General features: G+C 43.1%; 1 protein-coding gene across 2 annotated transcripts in view; it reads right to left on the reverse strand.

Annotated features, from left to right (window-relative positions):
* arl5a (ADP-ribosylation factor-like 5A) overlaps nt 1–16328 on the reverse strand; it is a 32958-nt gene extending 16630 nt beyond the window's left edge. The window contains exon 1 of one of the 2 annotated variants that reach the window (XM_060929969.1): nt 15898–16328. In XM_060929969.1, the coding sequence (XP_060785952.1) occupies nt 15898–15943 (46 nt within the window). In that variant the 5' untranslated portion in view covers nt 15944–16328. Of the gene's footprint in view, nt 1–609; nt 693–15897 lie in introns of those variants that run through there. The other variant, XM_060929970.1, reaches the window with a different exon arrangement.
* Between the last annotated feature and the right edge of the window lie 3548 nt (nt 16329–19876).

Consider the following 19876-nt stretch of genomic DNA (forward strand, 5'->3'; position numbering starts at 1 on the left):
GTAAAGGTTCCAAAGTGTACATAAAAGCAAACAGAGAACAGGTGACTAGTGTCATCATTCAAAGCAAATTAATGTGCTTTTAAGATAGCAGCTGAGGACATGGTTGAAGAGGATGCTTCTCAGTGAGGCAGCTTAAGAAATACACTATATGGCCAAAAGTATGTGGACACATAACCATCACACTCGTATGTGGTTCTTTCCCAAACTGTTACCACAATTTTGGAAGAACATAATTGTTGCGAATGTAATGCTACAGCATACAAAGACAATTTCACTGAAGAGGCACAAAGCTGTTCCAGCATGACAATGCTCCTGTGCACAAAGCAAGCGCTATAAAGACATGGTTTGTCAAGATTGGAGTGAAAGAACTCGAGTGTCCTACACAGGGTTCTGACCTCAAACCCACTGAACCCCCTCTCAAGGTTTCTTCCTCGTGTCATCGGAGGGAGTTTTTCCTTGCCAACGTCACCGCAGGCTTGCTCATCAGGGATAAATAAAATTTATTAGGGATCAAATTAGTTCATATGTTTAAAGTCTTTATTTTTCTGTAAAGCTGCTTTGCAACAATGTCCGTTTTTAAAAACAACGCTATACAAAAACTGACTTGACCTTTGGGATGAATCTGAATGATGACTGCACCCCAGGCCTCCTCATCTGAAATCAGGGTCTTATCTCACAACTGCTCTTGTGGATGAATGGGCAAATCCCCACAGCCATGCTCCAAAATCTAGTGGAAAGCCTTTCCAGAAGGGTGGAGGTTATAAGAAGAGCAAAGGGAGGGGGGGGGGGGGGGGGGGGGGGGATATTCAACAAAACGCATATGGATCTGGTGGTTGGGTGCCCAGAAGCCTTTAGGCATATTGTGCATCATAATACTCGTATATTGTAGCTACTATTTGTTCTCTTTATGTCCAAGAAAGGAAAATAAAGTTAAAGAAAGGTAAGTGTAAAGTAGGGGTCTATAAACAAGCTACCAGGGTGGACCAAATTACTGAACAATCAAAACTAACTTTATTTATTTAGCAATTTTAAAACAAATTTTCACATGCAAATCATCACTTACGTTCATGCAAAAAATCCCTAAGAGTATAATATCCAAAGTACACAGTTGTTTTTCACCAAATATGGAAAAGAACAGCAGTGTAATAGATAAATCTGATTGATGTTTCACATTTAGAAGTATCACTACTTTATTCTGCTGAGGGTTACAATGACTTGATGTTATTTTCACTCATAACATCACAAAAACTTTTTGTTCGTTCACAGTGAACATGCGTCCTATGAGGCCATGTTTATGTTTTGAGAGGTCTACACACAGTGCTAAAATGTGTTTCATTTATTTAGCAAACCTGTTTCCATTACTTTTACACACACACACACACCTCACCTTTACTGATAAAGCCCAAATTTAAAAAATTGGTCTTTCACTTAGGTTTTTTAATTTTCAAACTTCACATTAGAAAGCTAGATGGAAAACCAGATTATGAATTTTTCATTTGACAGACTGATCAAAAGTTAAAAATCTTTATTCCTAATGCAATGTTAATGCTCATCATTCCTTTCATTTAGAGGTTTGGGTTTGATAGCAATAAAACCTCAGGAGACATGAAGACTACTGCTTCGAAAAGAATTTTAAAACACTCGAGTTATCATACGTATCTTGGGTCTAAAGGTTAGACCTCTCTACAGGGATGCGCTCTCTTTCATGGCAAATAAACATGGATCCCCCACATGGCACATCAGCTCCCTGTCTGCTGTTTTTGTCACTTCTGACAGGACGTCCAATAAGGAGCCAATGGCAAAACACCACGGCCTCAAAAATTCAAACAAATTAGGGTTTTCTTAGACAAAATGTAGCGTGGAATCAAAGACATAAATAAGGACCTATTCTTGTATTTACCATGAAGATAAGCAACCAAGTTTTCACTAAAAAGGCATCTCAACAGGACTGTAATGGTGATGATACACGGGGCAACTTTTTGGGCAATGTTGCCGAGCAAAGTTGCTGGCAACGGGCAACTAGGTGAGACACAGGGCAACTTTTCAGGGCAACAACAGTTAGCAACGGCAGTTTACAGTTAGCTAAAAAAAAAAATCGATGTCTTAATTTTTGCTGTGACCATTTAATCAAGCTGTCTGTTGTTTTTTAGAGCTTTGGTGAGGTAAATTCCTCCATATAGAATATTAAAATAACTTACCGGCGTAAAAACAGATGAGGAGTCTCTCCATCTCTTCACTCCACTGACACTGAGCGGCCACCATATTTGTTTGAAATTTCTGATCCGAACCTCACCGGAGGTCACATGACTCGATACTCGCGTTCTGATTGGCTTATCTCAAAAAGTTGCCAGAGATTATCAAAACCATTCAGAAAGAAGCAATGTTGCCCAATCTCAATAGAAAAGAGTCAAAACGCAATTGCCCAGCAACATTGCTCGGCAACATTGCCCAAAAAGTTGCCCCGTGTATCATCACCATAAGAGTGTTGTGCCTATGGGTAACTGCAATTCAGGAAGCATACAGCGGCGTCTAATGCGTACTTTCAAGTAAATTCCGCAAAGAGAACCCTTACATTTCCCATTATTGTCTGTTTAAAATAAAGTCTCATAAAAGCCTGTGTGGAGGAGAAAAAAAAAACTGGAGGAAATGAGAAAATTCCACTTCCCTTTTACAAGCAAAAGCACAGAGAAACTGTCTAGACAGACAGCATTGTTAAACCATCCCCAAGACTATTTTAATACAAATAATTGCTTGTCTTACAGCATTTTACCGATTATTACTCAGCTCAACTCTATTCAACTTCATTAGTGCTATTATATACAAGTTGTTAGCCAAGCATGTGTGCATCTTGAAAAATCTTCTCTCGTTTTATACTCAAAAGATAATTAACTTCTTAACGGAGTATTGTTTTGACTAAACATGAAACCTAGTTGTTCTGTGAATATTTCTGTTTAATAAAACCATGCTCAAAAGGGGTCATATTCCAATTCTGACTACTTTAAACTAAAGCACTGACAGTTTAAATTTTGTGAGTAATGCATAATGTTCAAAAACAAATGATAATTGGAGGCTGTGTCCTATATAATGGAAAGGCTCGTACAGTCACTCAACTTTATAGAAGAGTTTAAGAAAGTTTGAATGGTCAGAGATGTGCGTCTTCCTGTTGCGCTGTAAACAAAAAAAGCATTACTGTGCAAAAGTCTTAGGCACAAATTTTGTTAGAGTTTTATTTTATGACTTCCACATTATCAAGTTAGCACGAAACATTTTAGGTCTCTGCGGAAACAAGGGTGTGGCTGAGCTTCAGCTGTGAACGGCAAGGAGTCAGGTTGAATCAGCAGATAACATGATTCGTTACACCCGTGTCTAATTACTGCCCGTTTATGAATGCGTGTCTGTGTGCTTTTCAGATAGCCAGTAACGAAAGGAGGTCAAGAGAGATGTGTTCCCCAAGACATGCTATGCACGCATGCACGTGTGAAGTTACTGAAAAGTGAAGAAATAATAGAACTCTCCTTGAACAGTCATGCCTGTCTCCAAGTTCCTCATTGCTGCAAGCAAAGAAAGTTATTACACTCTCCAAACATTAATTTTGTTTTGGGAAAACTAAATGTTTGGATGTCACTAGAGAACGCAACATATATAGAGGATATTACACAGTGGCACGAAGATATGAAGTTGATTAAGTAGCGAATGGATAAATCATGAGTAAACGAAGCATATGAGTGATATATTTTTCAACATGAGAAGATAAACTTCATATCTTCACATCACCGTGTAATGTTCTTAATATTATATGGACATCCAAAAAAAAAAAAGCCAGTTAATCAAAAGAATTTTAACTTTGAACCAGTTCACCATTTTGACAATGCACATCTAGTCAGCAGGAAAACACTAAGAATGAAGTCATTGAAGTGAAATATCGGGAATTATTATACATACAGAACACTTTCAATGGAATAAAACCTTTTTTTTTTCCAACTGTCCGGTTTCCATCAAATCCTGCACTCTAATTGGCTGGCGAGCAGCTCCGTATCCTACAATACAGACCCCAGTTACAGACCCCGGTTATGGACCTCTGGCAACTCGCTCGTTCACAACAAACATAGTAGCATTTTTGTCAACATTTATCTTTTTTTTTCATAAGATTTATTTATAAAGATTATCAAAAATCTTATAAATTTTTTGCCAGCATGTCAAGTCAACTTTGTCAAATATGCTATACATGCTCGACGTACAGCACAGATGAAATCAGTCCTCTCTGACCCACGGTGCAAACAGGCAATGCAATAAATAAAATAATTGAAATAAACAATATAAAAACAGTATAAAACACACTAGACAAGAACTAGACATGGACTAAACACACACACACGTGCGCAAATAAACCAAGGGTCAGCAAACTACGGCCTGCGGGCCGACTCCGGCCCACCACCCCCCTTTGACCGGCCCCCCACCACTTGAACCGGCCCTATGAGGCAATCCCCAAAAGTGGTCATGGCCTATTTTTTTTAATTGCTTTTTGGCAAAAACAACAACAACGTCTGCATCTTGCATTCTGTTGATTTTATCAATTAAAATTGATATTTAGTTATAAAATGAACTATTCATATTTTCCGAATTTTCGTCATATGCTCGCGATCAAGCAGTGACAGGCAGCGCACGCGTAGAGAACTGTCAGTGTTCAGGACAGCAAAATGGCTAGCGGTCAGCGAAAAGCTGACAGAGAGTGCAGAGTTTTTAAACAGTGGACCACCGATTATTTTTTTCGTTCAGTGTAAGGACCGTGCAGTTTGTCTTGTATGTAAAGAAAGTGTGTCGGTTTTCAAAGAATATAATCTGCGTCGTCACTACCAGGGCTCGAAATTAACTTTTTTTCTTTGTGTCCCCCAGTGGTCCCGAATTCTGTGTTGTATTGTCCCGAATGGAAGCAATAGTGTCCCCATTTTTTTCCTCTCTGAAATAACCAGTGGTTAATATTATCATATGAAGTTACTATTATATTTGTAACTATGCAATTTTGAACCCTTTATATCATTTTTACAATAAGTCACAAGACACAAGCGACACATGTCCTATACATCATCTACTTCAAAATTACAGTTATTGCATTTTCAGTTGATTAAACTTTGGCGATCTCACTGTATGAATAGATACCCGTTTATTTAAAGGGGCCAACTAGCTCATTCAGAAAATGTTTCAACTCCCTACATCTGCAGTACACTTTAGCTGAAAATAAGACCCCTTTTATGTTCATTTCATCTATTTATACCTTGAATATCTGTTGGCACTTAAGGCCAACTTATAATTTTCACCATTACCGTTATCCATTTTTATGAACTTTCCGTTATCCATTGCCGTTATCCATTTTTATGAACTTTCCGTTATCCATTTTATGAACTTTCGCTGCCGAAACGTGGGTGCAAATGTTAGAAACATCAACGTAGTGCCAGGTCCGAGCCTAGTTGTGCTGCTGACTGACTAAACTTTCTGAACTAGAAAGACACCAAGAAAACTCACTTATTCTGTTGAACGGTATCTTCCGTCAATATCATCCACATCATTCCTGTTGTATTTTATAACGTGTCTAACAGTGTTCATTCAGTTCATTCAGTTGCTAGCGTTGCCTGCAGACCAGGCGATGACACTTTGGATCCTGAAGGTCCCGGAGACGTTGTCTGGGCTTTCAGTTTCTTCCCCGCGGTCGGTCCGCTTCAACCACTTAAGCATTTTTGTTCTGGCAAGAGTCGGCGCAGCGTGTGCTGTAGCAATTCCATTCCAAGTCCATATAATGCGGACTCCGGCCGAAGATTCTAGAACAGAATGCGCTGCTCTGTAGCCTACGGATGCAGGTGCATCGAAAGTGTAGCTACTATGTATTTTTCGCTGTTAACGTTTTAAAATTAAAATTGACAAATTAGGTGAATGTCTACGTATGTGTTACGGCTTTGTAAATAATATTAATGTAGAACTTTTTTTCTAGATCTATTTTTTTCCATTGTCCCGGGCAGTGGCGGCTCCTGAATTTTTTTTCGGGTGGGCAATTTTCCCCCGTTATGTCTACACGGACCGTAAATGTCCACAGGACTGAAGTAAATTGACCTAGGTAGCAAATCAATTGGCCGAACTTGTTTTTGCCTGGTAAATTCAGATATCAATATAGACAATATCTCTTCTCTCCACTAGGTGGCAACACTGAACAAGTTAAAGGTGGCAAACTAAGGTAGCCTAGTAAACTAGACCCACCCGCCTAGCGGCCAAAAATATTTTTGCCTACGAGTGGCAAATATTCACATTTAGTCTGGCTTGCCAGGCTAAAACTAAGGAAGATTCATTGTCAAGCCTTCAAAGCAAAACATTTGGCATCACAATCAATTAATATTACATTACTCATTTATTTTCTCATATTATTCCAGTATTCTATAATAAGTAGACACATTAATTATAAACATATTCTAATTTCTTCAATTCTAAAGAATGCAATTAAAGTGGCAGGATATAAATCCAAAACAAGTGTTTAAGTTTTGAAAAAGATGAAAAGCATAACCATCAAACAAACATGTGCAGCTTAATTATGTGTTTTTTTTATATGGAATTGCACCATTTTAACATCAAATAATTCTAAATAAATTCTGCAGTTTTTTTCCCAAGAATTCCTACAGAAAGCCATGCCTTAAAAGGAAATTTAAAGTATTACAGGCATGTCAATGAACACAAAAGGCTTTAGTTATTTAGCTATACACACAAGGTTACACAAGGTTTTGTAGTCAGTGCAACTTGGCTTAACAAGTTGGAAAAAAAGGTAAGGTGCTGCTGGCTCCAATGAACACATACTGTACAATATATAAAAACTGAAAATATGCTTAATTTACACCAAGTCAGAGAGAACTTGAGGCTACTGAAATATTCCAAGCATGGCAATGTTAAACTGCCATTGGTAAAACAAAAACATGGCAATGTTAAACTGCCATTGGTAAAACACACACAACTTTTGCCTAGTAAATTCAAATATCAGATATCACTGTACCGTCTGCTGTGCTACTTCCAGGGTGGAAGAGAACGCAAGGGTAGCAAAAAAGAGCATTGACTACATCACAGCCAGCTAGCCAAGTTTTCCGGTGGTACCAGTTCTTGTTAAAACCTCTTGAGTAGGTCTTCTCCCCCTTCGTAGACACTTGCTTGATGTTTAAATTCGGTCTAGGAGGTCCTAGCTGTTTGATTACCGTTTTCTCCTCATTGGTACGACGACTAAAGGGATCTTCTTTCAGAGACGCTATCGTATTGTTGCACTCAACACTCGCCGCCATCTTCATAGAATGTTCACACATTTCCCGCGCAAGTTGCGTTTTCCAGCCCAAAATTATGTTCAAAACCCACCAAAATGCACTTAAAACCAATCTGGCAACACTTGCGCGGCGCAACAGGCGTAGGACGTAAGCACGCTGCTTGTGCGCGCACATAAAACCTAATAGAAAATGCATTGGGAGCATGATTTTCGAAAAAAACGTACGTACCATTAGTGTCAATGGGAGATTTGGGGGCAAATCTGAACCTGACAGAAATCGCCCCAAAAGGGCGTGGCTACACCAGGCGCGACCTTAGCCTGATTGGACAATGACATTACTGTTGGTAGTAGGAGTAGATATAAAAAAAAAAAAAAAAATAAAAAAACACTCCCTCCCCGTTTGGGAGTGCGTCGCCCAAATCGCCCCTATTAACGAGCCGCCAGTGGTCCCGGGATTGTCCCAGATATGATAATTGTGTGTCCCGATGGCATTTTTTATGGTCCCCGGGACGTCGGGACACCGTTAGTTTCGAGCGCTGGTCACTACGAAACCCGCCACAAAGAGTATGCTAGTTTGCGAGGGCAAACAAGAGAAGACAGGATTCGGAGGATGAAATGCGGACTGGCTGCACAACAGAATGTATTCCTTCGCCAAACCCAGATCAACCAGGCTGCTGTACGAGCTAGCTATAAGGTAGCTCACCTACTAGCTACCCATGGAAAGCCGCTTACTGATGGGGACTTTGTTAAAGTATGGATGCTTGCTGTGGCCGAGGAGGTGTGTCCCGACAAGGATGCGCTCAACGCGGCGAGTCTCTCCGCACCTACTATGACCAGGCGAACCGAAGATTTGGGGGACAACGTGTATGACCAGCTGAATGAGAAAGCGTCAGAATTCGAGTTTTTTTGCGTTGGCCACGGATGAGAGCAATGACGTGCAGGACACAGCACAACTGCTGTGATCTATTGCTCATATTATAATTTCACTGTTTTTTTTTTTAATGTATTTATTTTATAGGCCTATTTATTTGACCTTAAGTGCTGCACAATCATCATCATCATCATCATCATCAACAGGCCTACCTACAATTTATAATTTTCCAGTCACCTTTGCCAGTGTCAATCACCTCAACTAGGCAGATGTTTCTTACCTTGACAGCTTTGATATTTATTTTCTAATAAAAATAAATGGAATATCTGTGGTATTTCAAATTAAAACAAAGTGTGAAGACTCGATTACTACTTTTGCAAACCACTAGTAAAGATAAACAAATACAGTTAGGCCCATAAATATTTAGACAGACATTTTTCTAATTTTGGTTCTGTACATTACCACAATGAATTTTGAACAAAACAATTCAGATGCAGTTGAAGTTCAGACTTTCAGCTTTAATTCAGTGGGTTGAACAAAATGATTGCATAAAAATGTGAGGAACTAAAGCATATTTTTAAACACAATCCCTTCATTTCAGGGGCTCAAAAGTAATTGGACAAATTAAATAATTGTAAATAAAATGTTCATTTCTAATACTTGGTTGAAAACCCTTTGTTGACAATGACTGCCTGAAGTCTTGAACTCATGGACATCACCAGACGCTGGGTTTCCTCCTTTTTAATGCTCTGCCAAGCCTTTACTGCAGCGGTTTTCAGTTGCTGTTTGTGGGGCTTTCTGTCTGAAGTTTAGTTTTTAACAAGTGAAATGCATGCTCAATTGGGTTGAGATCAGGTGACCGACTTGGCCATTCAAGAATATTCCACTTCTTTGCTTTAATAAACTCCTGGGTTGCTTTGGCTTTATGTTTTGGGTCACTGCCCATCTGTATTATGAAACGCCGACCAATCAGTTTGGCTGGATTTGAGCACACAGTAGGTCTCTGAATACCTCAGAATTCATCCGGCTGCTTCTGTCCTGTGTCACGTCATCAATAAACACTAGTGACCCAGTGCCACTGGCAGCCATGCATGCCCAAGCCATCACACTGCCTCCGCCGTGTTTTACAGATGATGTGGTATGCTTTGGATCATGAGCTGTACCACGCCTTCGCCATACTTTTTTCTTTCCATCATTCTGGTAGAGGTTGATCTTGGTTTCATCTGTCCAAAGAATGTTCTTCCAGAACTGTGCTGGCTTTTTTAGATGTTTTTTAGCAAAGTCCAATCTAGCCTTTTTATTCTTGAGGCTTATGAGTGGCTTGCACTGTGCAGTGAACCCTCTGTATTTACTTTCATGCAGTCTTCTCTTTATGGTAGATTTGGATATTGATACGCCTACCTCCTGGAGAGTGTTGTTCACTTGGTTGGCTGTTGTGAAGGGGTTTCTCTTCACCATGGAAATTATTCTGCGATCATCCACCACTGTTGTCTTTTGTGGGCGTCCAGGTCTTTTTGCATTGATGAGTTCATTAGTGCTTTCTTTCTTTCTCAGGATGTACCAAACTGTAGATGTTGCCACTCCTAATATTGCAGCAATTTCTCAGATGGGTTTTTTCTGTTTTCGCAGCTTAAGGATGGCTTGTTTCACCTGCATGGAGAGCTCCTTTGACCGCATGTTTTCTTCACAGCAAAATCTTCCAAATGCAAGCACCACACCTCAAATCAATTCCAGACCTTTTATCTGCTTAATTGAGAATGACATAACGAAGGAATTGCCCACACCAGCCCATGTAATAGCCTTTGAGTCAATTGTCCAATTACTTTTGGTCCCTTTAAAAACAGGGTGGCACATGTTAAGGAGCTGAAACTCCTAAACCCTTCATCCAATTTTAATGTGGATACCCTCAAATGAAAGCTGAAAGTCTGGACTTTATGTCCATTATACAACTATAACTTGAATATGTTTCAGTAAACAGGTAAAAAAAAAAAAAAATAATAATAATATGTGTCGGTGTCCAAATATATATGGACCTAACTGTATGTGCCAGGAATCAAGTGTTGATATAGTAGGGGGGATATAGTAGTGGGGATGGCTGCACCAGGCTAGTAATCTCTACTACACAATGAGGCCTGCTGGTGGTCATATTTGTCTGGGTCATACAATTCTATGTTATATAGCTGACCTGACCCCGGCCCCCCATCACAGTCAGGAACGACAATGTGGCCTCCAGAGAAAAAAAAGTTTGGTGACCCCTGAAATAAAAACAGTCAAGGGCACTTGAGGTATAGCAGTATAAACAAACTAATAGCTGTTAAGGTGAGGTAGTGCAGAATAGTGCAAATGAGCGAGGTAAAGTGAAATGTGCAGTCCCTGAGTTCAGTGTGTTAATGAATGTTGAGAGTATGTGTGTGTTGGGGGGGGAGGGGGGAGGGAACTGTGAGGGTGACATGTCAGATGCTGAATGGGGGGCGGGGGGGTGCGGGCAGAATCTGTGGCAGGGGGCAGAGAGGGGAGGAGGGACAGAACAGGGAGGGAGTTGAGCCTCCTGACCGCCTAGTGAAAGAAACTGTTCTTGAGCCTGCTGGTTTTGGCCCGGAGACTCCGCAGTCTCCTCCCCGACGGCAGCAGACTGAAGAGGCTGTGAGATGGGTGGGTGGGGTCACCTGCAATCCTGATGGCTTTGCTGGTGAGGCGGGAGTTATAAATATCCATTAGAGAATGGAAAGAGACATCAATGATCCTCTCAGCTGCTCTCACGATGCGCTGCAGAGTCTTGCAGCAGGACACGGTGCAGGCGCCATATCACGGTGATGCAGCTGGTCAGGATGTTCTCAATAGTGCCTCTGTAGAATGTGTGCATGATGGGGGCCGGGACTCTTGCTCTCCTCAGTTTGCGGAGGAAGTAGACGCTGTTGGGCTTTTTTGGCCAGTGATGCGGTGTTGTTGTTCCAGGACAGGTCTTCAGAGATGTGCACACCCAGAAACTTGGTGCTGCTCACCCTCTCCACTGCAGCACCGTCGATAGATAGTGCAGCATGCTGGGTGTGCGCTCTCCTGAAGTCCACAACAATCTCCTTCATCTTCTCCACGTTCAGGTGGAGATTGTTGTCCTTGCACCACAAGGCCAAGCGGCTCACCTCACTCCTGTAGATTGTCTCATCGCCATTGTTGACAAGACCCACCACAGTCATGTCATCTGCAAACTTTATGAAGAGATTAGAGTTGGATGTTGGTGTGCAGTCGTGGGTCAGCAAAGTGAAGATGAGGGGGCTTAGCACACATCCTTGGGGGGCCCCCCCGTGTTCAATGTGATGGTGCTGGAGGAGTTGCTGCCGACCCGTACAGCCTGTGATCTCCCCGTCAGGAAGTCCAGCAACCAGTTGCACAGGGAGGTGTTGAGTCCTAGCTGGTCCAGTTTATGAATGAGCTGCTGAGGAATGATTGTGTTGAATGCTGAGCTAAAGTCTATGAACAGCATTCTGACATACGAGTCTTTTGTCTCCAGGTGGGTGAGAGCTGAGTGGAGGGCAGTGGAGATGGCGTAATCAGTCGAACGGTTGGACTGATATGCAAACTGGAAAGGGTCCAGGGCAGGGGGGAGGGCAGACTTAATATGCCGCATGACTAGCCGCTCGAAGCACTTCATGAGGATGGGACTGAGTGCGACAGGGCGGTAGTCACTGAAGCAGGAGAGAGACTGCTTCTTCGGAACTGGGATGATGGTGGTGGCTTTGAGGCACGTGGGGACAACAGCCTGGCTCAACGAGATGTTGATGTCTGTAAAGACATCTGTGAGCTCCTCAGCACAGTCTCTCAGGACATGACCAGGAATGTTATCAGGACCCGGGGCTTTTCATGCATTTGTCGTCCTGAGAGCTTTCCTCACGCTGTCTGGGGACAGCGTCAACACCTGGTCGCCGGGAGGTGGTGGGGTCTTCTGTGCCGTGGTGCTGTTGTCTGCCTCAAAGAGAGTGAAGAAGTCGTTCAACTGATTCAGCAGAGACATGGAGTTGTCACAGGTCTGTGGCAAGGGCTTGTAGTCTGTGATGGTCCGAATCCCCCGCCACAGGTTCCTGGAGTCTCTGCTGTCATTGAAATAGTCAGCAATGTACCTGGAATACTGTCTCTTGGCCACCCTGATGCCTCATGACAGGTTGGCCCTAGCTGTCCTCAGGCCCAACTCGTCCCCAGCTCTGAAGGTGGCATTCCGAGCCCACAGGAGCCTGTGGACTTCCCCTGTCAGCCATGGCTTCTGACTGGCCCAAATGGAGATGGTTCTGGTGACTGTAACGTTGTCCATGCACTTCCTCATGCAGGCAGTGACGGTCTCCGTGTACTCCTGGAGATCTGTGACGTAGGTGGCCACCTGTCTTAACATGCTCCAGTCAGTGATTGGGGGGGGGGGGGGGGGGGGGGGGGGAGTCCTGGAGTGCCTCTGAGGACCCCTCTGGCCACACACTAATCTGCTTTGTAGCATGTCTCAGGAGAACAGCGTTAATTTTACAGCATGGACAGTGATAACAGTGTTCACAGCAAAAGCGAGTTTTACTACCCTGAGGAAGAAGAAAAACATTTCAGGAGAAAGCTAAAAACCCGTAACTGTTGCCAACACTGAGCAAAAACATGGCTGAATCCTGAATGACTCAATTTTGTATAAATGGGGGACTACATAGGCAGCAAAATGGTTTTTTTTCCTGCCATGGAAGTGCACTTGTATACCGAGGAGGAAGCAATTGGCATTACAGCCGCGAATGAGGATTCAAAATGGCGGCTCGGCTTTCCCTTTTGGGCACTCTCGTTTTCTGTTAAAATTTGGTAAAGAAAAAAAAAAATTATATATATATATATATATATATATATATATATATATATATATATATTTACCAGCTTAAGATCGGTCCGTATGGTGAAATACTGTGACCTCGGCCTTGGGCCTCAGTCAGTACTTTCAAGACTTCAGTCACGGTATTTCACGGTATGGACCTCCAAGCTGGTAAATAACATATGTATTCTATTCCTTTCTAGTGGGTTTCATTCATTTGGTTTGTTGGCATGCCTTATTGTTAGCATATCGCTTATCCTACGTGTATTACATCACTCTACCCAATGGAGAATGAGCACTGAATATGGTTTACGATACTGCATGGTTGTCAAGACATTATGTCAGGTCAGAGCTGATGCAAATATTCAATGGGACAGTTTTCTGCTGCGCATGTGCAGAAGCATTTCTTTGTTCACCGGGAAAGAGAAAGACGTGTTAAACACCTGACAGGCTACCAAAACTTCATTAGATATTCTTCATGCATATTTACAAGAGAAAAAAAAACAAAAACACATACCAATGGACATCAAAAAATCTTTTTTTTTTTTTTGGGGGGGGGGGGGGGGGGGGGTGCATGCACGCGTATAATAATAAATAGGTAATACCTGGCTTTTTTTTCATGGTATCTCATTATCTCTAGCCGCTTCATCCTGTTCTACAGGGTTGCAGGCAAACTGGAGCCTATCCCAGCTGACTATGGGCACTCACATTCACACCTACAGTCAATTTAGAGCCACCAATTAGCCTAACCTGCATGTCTTTGGACTGTGGGGCAAACCGGAGCACCCGCAGACATGGGGAGAACATGCAAACTCCACACAGAAAGGCCCTAGCCGACTGCTGGGCTCGAACCCAGAACCTTCTTGCTGTGAGGCGACAGTGCTAACCACTACACCACCGTGCCTCCCTATCTTCAAGCCAACATGTGATTTTCTTTTTATTATATAGAAACATTCACAAAAGTACACAGATTTATCAAACCAACTGCTCAATAGCCTCATGAGTGAGGATACTGAAAAATAAGTCACGGTTGTACTTCTCAATGTACGGGATGTAGTTCATATTAAAAAAAAAAAAAAAAAAAAGTATGAGTGGTGCATTTCCCATTAAAAACACTGGTGTCTATGTAATATATGTAAGAAACTACTTCTCAGGCAAAAAAACAAACAAACAACGAAAGCTACTGGGTTTTGCTGCAAAATTAAGAAGTGTGACAAAGTGTCCAGAAGAACAGTGTCTGGTTCTGCAAGATGCTAAGTAAAATGTACAGCTCATTTCCTTATAAAACTGCACCCACTGTATCTGAGACTTATTTTTAAGTAAAAGGTCCATCCATCCATTATCTGTAGCCGCTTATCCTGTTCTACAGGGTCACGGGCAAGCTGGAGTCTATCCCAGCTGACTATGGGCGAAAGGCGGGGTACACCCTGGACAAGTCGCCAGGTCATCGCAGGGCTGACACAGAGACAAACAGCGATTTACACTCACATTCACACCTACGGTCAATTTAGAGCCACCAGTTAACCTAACCTGCATGTCTTTGGACTGTGGGGGAAACCGGAGCACCCGGAGGAAACCCACACAGACATGGGGAGAGCATGCAAACTCCACACAGAAAGGCCCTCGCCGGCTGCTGGGCTCGAACCCAGGACCTTCTTGCTGTGAGGCGACAGTGCTAACCACTACACCACCGTGCCGCCCTAAACAAAAGGTCATCACACCAAATAAATATTGACAGACTGTTTAGTGCTCTTTATAGTGTTTTTTTAAATAGAGAAACATTTAATTTGATCATTTTTGAACGCATCTTTGCTCTACAGCATTTCTATCCATACGCCTAAGACTTGCTCAGTACTAGATTTTCTAGACAAGCTGACTTTCAAGTGAAACCTGAGTAAGCGGTGCTGCAAGTTAAGCAATGCCAGGGTTTAAGCCAGTACTAGGTCATGTCATCTATAATGAATAAGAAGCCATGGACACTGCAGGCTATCACACAGAGGTCCTTCTCACTCAGCGCTGGTTCAGATCTTGTGTCTCATTACATGGACGCCGAGAGTCTGTCACTGCACCACATATTTTACATGATATTAGTCTGTATATAAGAAATCAAGATAGCAGTAATGAGTGACGGTGTATGTTCATCTGGAGAGCTTGTTTACTTTCAAAGCAGGTAACTGTATGACAGTGTAACACTCATTAATTAAACAGCTTCATCATTAAGGTTTCAAGTCTTTCAAAGCGGCGCAACAATTCAACTTGAGACAGATTTGACCAAGAAAAGAAAAAAAAAGACGGATAACCCTTACACACTGCGTTATTCAACACAATTCGGTTTTGTAAGAATGAGTATTGATGCTTATACTGGACCATTCATTATAAGATGTCGGGGTTACACAGACCTACGCTAACAATAACGAGCAGCTAACGTTAGCTTGGACTGGAGTTAAAGACAGAGACAGCATTAGGTTACTCAGTAATGAGAAAAACAAAGAGGTTAACGCTTTAAATCTTTTCATATTTCACACAAGCAGGTCCTCTACCGTGCTAACTGGTAGAGGCCAAGTGAAATTCTAGCCTGGTCCGCTGTTAGCTTCGACCTGCTAGCATATGACACGTCCAGACAGCGTCGAAAAACACATTAGCAAAGTGTCAAACAGGTAGCTAGCACTAGTAAAACGTAACCAGTTACAGACCAACGAATCCGTTTGAAATGCTATCGCTGACAGACATTTGTAAGACACTACCAAGCCTCGACTTAAAAAAAAAGTGTTATATCATATCATAACAGTCTCACAAATCTTATCTGAAGTTTACAAAAATATCAGCTAGCTGGCAATGGATGTTTAGCAAACTTAGCTAGCTAGCTAAGTTTGCTAAACATCCATTGTCTTTCTTAAATGTCGAGAAATGACTCACCTTGGTGGTTAAAAAGCCTCCATAACTTTGTAAAAATGATTCCCATGTCTACTAGATGACTTTTCTTCGCACCAACACGAATAGCTTGAAATCTAATATGTAGCCAGTCGAGTCGAAAGCACAAACAAGCTAGCTGTCGGTTACCATCAGACTTAGTTAAATGCAGGGGATATTTTCAAGGCGAAACCGAAATGCAAAGCAAGCATAGCGATTGACAACGCCACTGCATAATTTGCAGTGTCATAGCCAATTTCAGGGAGGTAATCGTTAGAAAAGTGTGATTCAGGTCACGCAGCTTGGTGGAAACGAGGTGCTGCGGCTGCTGCCTTCCACCACAACAGCCGAATGAGGAGAGGAGCAGAGCAGCGCCGGTAATAACGCCGCAGGAGCTCCGGAGCTGCCCTGCCTTCGTATTCAAAACTGTTTCCTGCAGGCTAAACCTTTTCACTCAGTGACACGCAGTAAAACTTATATCACGACTTCTCCGTTGTTTGTCTCTCATCTCGTCTCATTATCTGTAGCCGCTTATCCTGTTCTACAGGGTCGCAGGCGAGCTGGAGCCTATCCCAGCTGACTACGGGCGAAAGGCGGGGTACACCCTGGACAAGTCGCCAGGTCATCACAGGGCTGACACATAGACACAGACAACCATTCACACTCACATTCACACCTACGGTCAATTTAGAGTCACCAGTTAACCTAACCTGCATGTCTTTGGACTGTGGGGGAAACCGGAGCACCCGGAGGAAACCCGCGCGGACACGGGGAGAACATGCAAACTCCACACAGAAAGGCCCTCGCCGGCCCCGGGGCTCGAACCCAGGACCTTCTTGCTGTGAGGCGACAGCGCTAACCACTACACCACCATGCCGCCCTCCGTTGTTTGTTTTAACGAATATATATATATATATATTTCAAGGGCGGCACGGTGGTGTAGTGGTTAGCGCTGTTGCCTCACAGCAAGAAGATCCTGGGTTCGAGCCCCGGGGCCGGCGAGGGCCTTTCTGTGTGGAGTTTGCATGTTCTCCCCGTGTCCGCGCGGGTTTCCTCCGGGTGCTCCGGTTTCCCCCACAGTCCAAAGACATGCAGGTTAGGTTAACTGGTGACTCTAAATTGAGCGTAGGTGTGAATGTGAGTGTGAATGGTTGTCTGTGTCTGTGTGTCGGCCCTGTGATGACCTGGCGACTTGTCCAGGGTGCACCCCGCCTTTCGCCCGTAGTCAGCTGGGATAGGCTCCAGCTTGCCTGCGACCCTGTAGAAGGATAAAGTGGCTTGAGATGATGAGATATATATTTCATACACATCAGCTCAACGTGATTTACTGGCATAACAAACCCAAGCTACATTTGATGCAGAGCATGTTTATATTATAGAGGATACTGTACTACTTCTAATAAGAATACGAACACGACAGCAAGTAGTTCTCTACTTCTAGGTTCGAACCTGCTGGGGAGTTTGCATGTTTTCTTCATGTCTACTTTGGTTTCCTCCGGGTTTTCCAGTTTTCTCCCACCATCCAAAGACATGCAGATCAGGTCAACTGGCTCCTCTAAATTGCCCATACAGGCCTAGACATTAAGCATTGGGCCAGTGGAATTGAAAAGTTACTGGCCCAAATGGAAAATGTGGTGGTAATGCGCGTGGTACCCGAATCACAGCTGCCGCAGGCAGCCGCTGCAAGCACCACAGGTGCTTGCACAAAGAAGGGGGTCCGGGGGCCCTCCCCCAGAAAATTTTGATTTTTCAATTCATATTCGTGCATTCTGGTGCATTTTAAGGTGAAATTAATGAAAATAAGATTCATATTTTGCTAACATTATTATATCTTTATTGTTTGTTCACATTGATATTTTATTGTTTGCATTTCTCATCTCATTATCTGCAGTTAGCTTGGACGTTAGTCGCAGGCAAGCTGGAGCCTATCCCAGCTGACTACGGGCGAAAGGCAGGGTACACCCTGGACAAGTCGCCAGGTCATCACAGGGCTGACACATAGACACAGACAACCATTCACACTCACATTCACACCTACGGTCAATTTAGAGTCACCAGTTAACCTAACCTGCATGTCTTTGGACTGTGGGGGAAAACGGAGCACCCGGAGGAAACCCATGCGGACACGGGGAGAACATGCAAACTCCGCACAGAAAGGCCCTTGCCGGCCACGGGGCTCAAACACGGACCTTCTTGCTGTGAGGCGACAGCGCTAACCACTACACCACCGTGCCGCCTGTTTGCATTTCTTGTTCTATCAATTTCTTAGTTACATTTAAAAATTCCTTTGTTCTTATTCTCAGAAGGGGGCGCTGCACAGTGGCGACCTGCAGCACAGTTTGTCGGCGTGTTTGATGTTCAATGTTGTTTGTTTTGTCCTACGTGACTTATTTTGAAAATAACGTAGATAAGTTCGACCACAGTCATTGCAGGCCATCATGAGCCGTATATGGACATTAGTTTTATTATTATTTTTGTTAGCAGTTACCGCGGTGGTGTTCTCAGCATGCAAACCAGCTGGTGAATCTGGGGCACATATACGCTACAAAAAGGATTTTCTTTTGCAACTCCGTGATCGTACACATGACTGGATATCAGATACAAATATACCTGCAGAGATTATAAAGCACAACACCAGTAGCAGATTTGGACAGAAGAGGAAACGGGGGAAGCGAGGAGGAACGCGTCTAAAACTCAGAAGGAGGAATGCAAAAGTGCCACTTCCAACAATCATCTTGGCAAACGTCCGTTCGCTCAAGAGGAAAGCGGACGAGTTGCGAGCAAACACTCGCTACTTGTACGAATATCGGGAGGCCTGCATACTAGCCTTCACCGAAACTTGGCTGAATAATGGCGTGTCGGACTCGGAGGTTTGTCCAGAGGGCTTTTCAATCATACGATTAGACCGCTGCAGTGAGACCACGGGCAAGGAGCAAGGAGGAGGGGTGTGTTTTATGATTAATGACCGATGGTGCAGGACAACGGTGATAAGGAAAAAGATATGCACCCCGGATATTGAACTTCTGTCGCTGTCTCTCCGACCGTCGTATTTACCTCGTGAGTTCCCACAATTATTTTTGACTATTGTGTACATACATCCAAGAGCAAATACAGATAAAGCAGCCGATGTCATTTACAATATCAATCAGGAGTTTGATGAGATTTCTCCTGATGCACCCAAGTTTGTAATGGGGGACTTTAATAACTGTACCCTTAAACGTGCACTCCCCACCTATTCCCAGTATGTCACATGTTCAACAAGGAACAATAAGGTTATAGACTTGTGCTATGGATCCATTCCGAAGGCATATTCATCCTGTGTAAAAGCACCCCTGGGTAGCTCAGACCACAATACTATTCTGCTGACACCCACTTATAAGCAGGTTCTAAAACGAGTCAAACCTACTGTGAAGCAGACTCAGGTTTGGCAGGAGGATAGTGTGGAGACTCTGAAAGGGTGCTTTGAGTCTACAACATGGAGCACCTTTGAAAACTCCTCTGCCGACCTGCATGAGATGACAGAGGTCATTTCAGGCTACATAGATTTCTGTGTGGAGACGGTGATTCCCAAAAAGACCAGTAGGGTGTACCCAAACAATAAACCCTGGGTGACTAAAGAGTTGAAGGGGGTATTAAATGAGAAAAAGAGGATATATGCTTTGGGAAGTAAACATGACATGAAGGAGGTACAAAAAAAAGTTAACAAGGAGATTTACAAAGCTAAATGCCAGTACAGAGACAAGGTACAAGAGACATTAATGGCTGGAGATTCAAGGGCTGCATGGACTGGTATTAAGTTGATGGCAAATGCCCCATACAAGACAAGCAAAAGCTCAGAACAACAAACAGATGATAGAGCACGCTATCTGTTGGCCAATGACTTGAATGAATTCTTCACCCGTCATGAGCATACGGCCAGTGGCAGTAATTCCATTTTGCTACAGGATGGGTTACAGGACAATGGGGCAGTGGGAATATTCACCAT

The sequence above is a fragment of the Neoarius graeffei genome, chromosome 9 (assembly GCF_027579695.1).
Source record: "Neoarius graeffei isolate fNeoGra1 chromosome 9, fNeoGra1.pri, whole genome shotgun sequence".
NCBI lineage: Eukaryota > Metazoa > Chordata > Actinopteri > Siluriformes > Ariidae > Neoarius > Neoarius graeffei.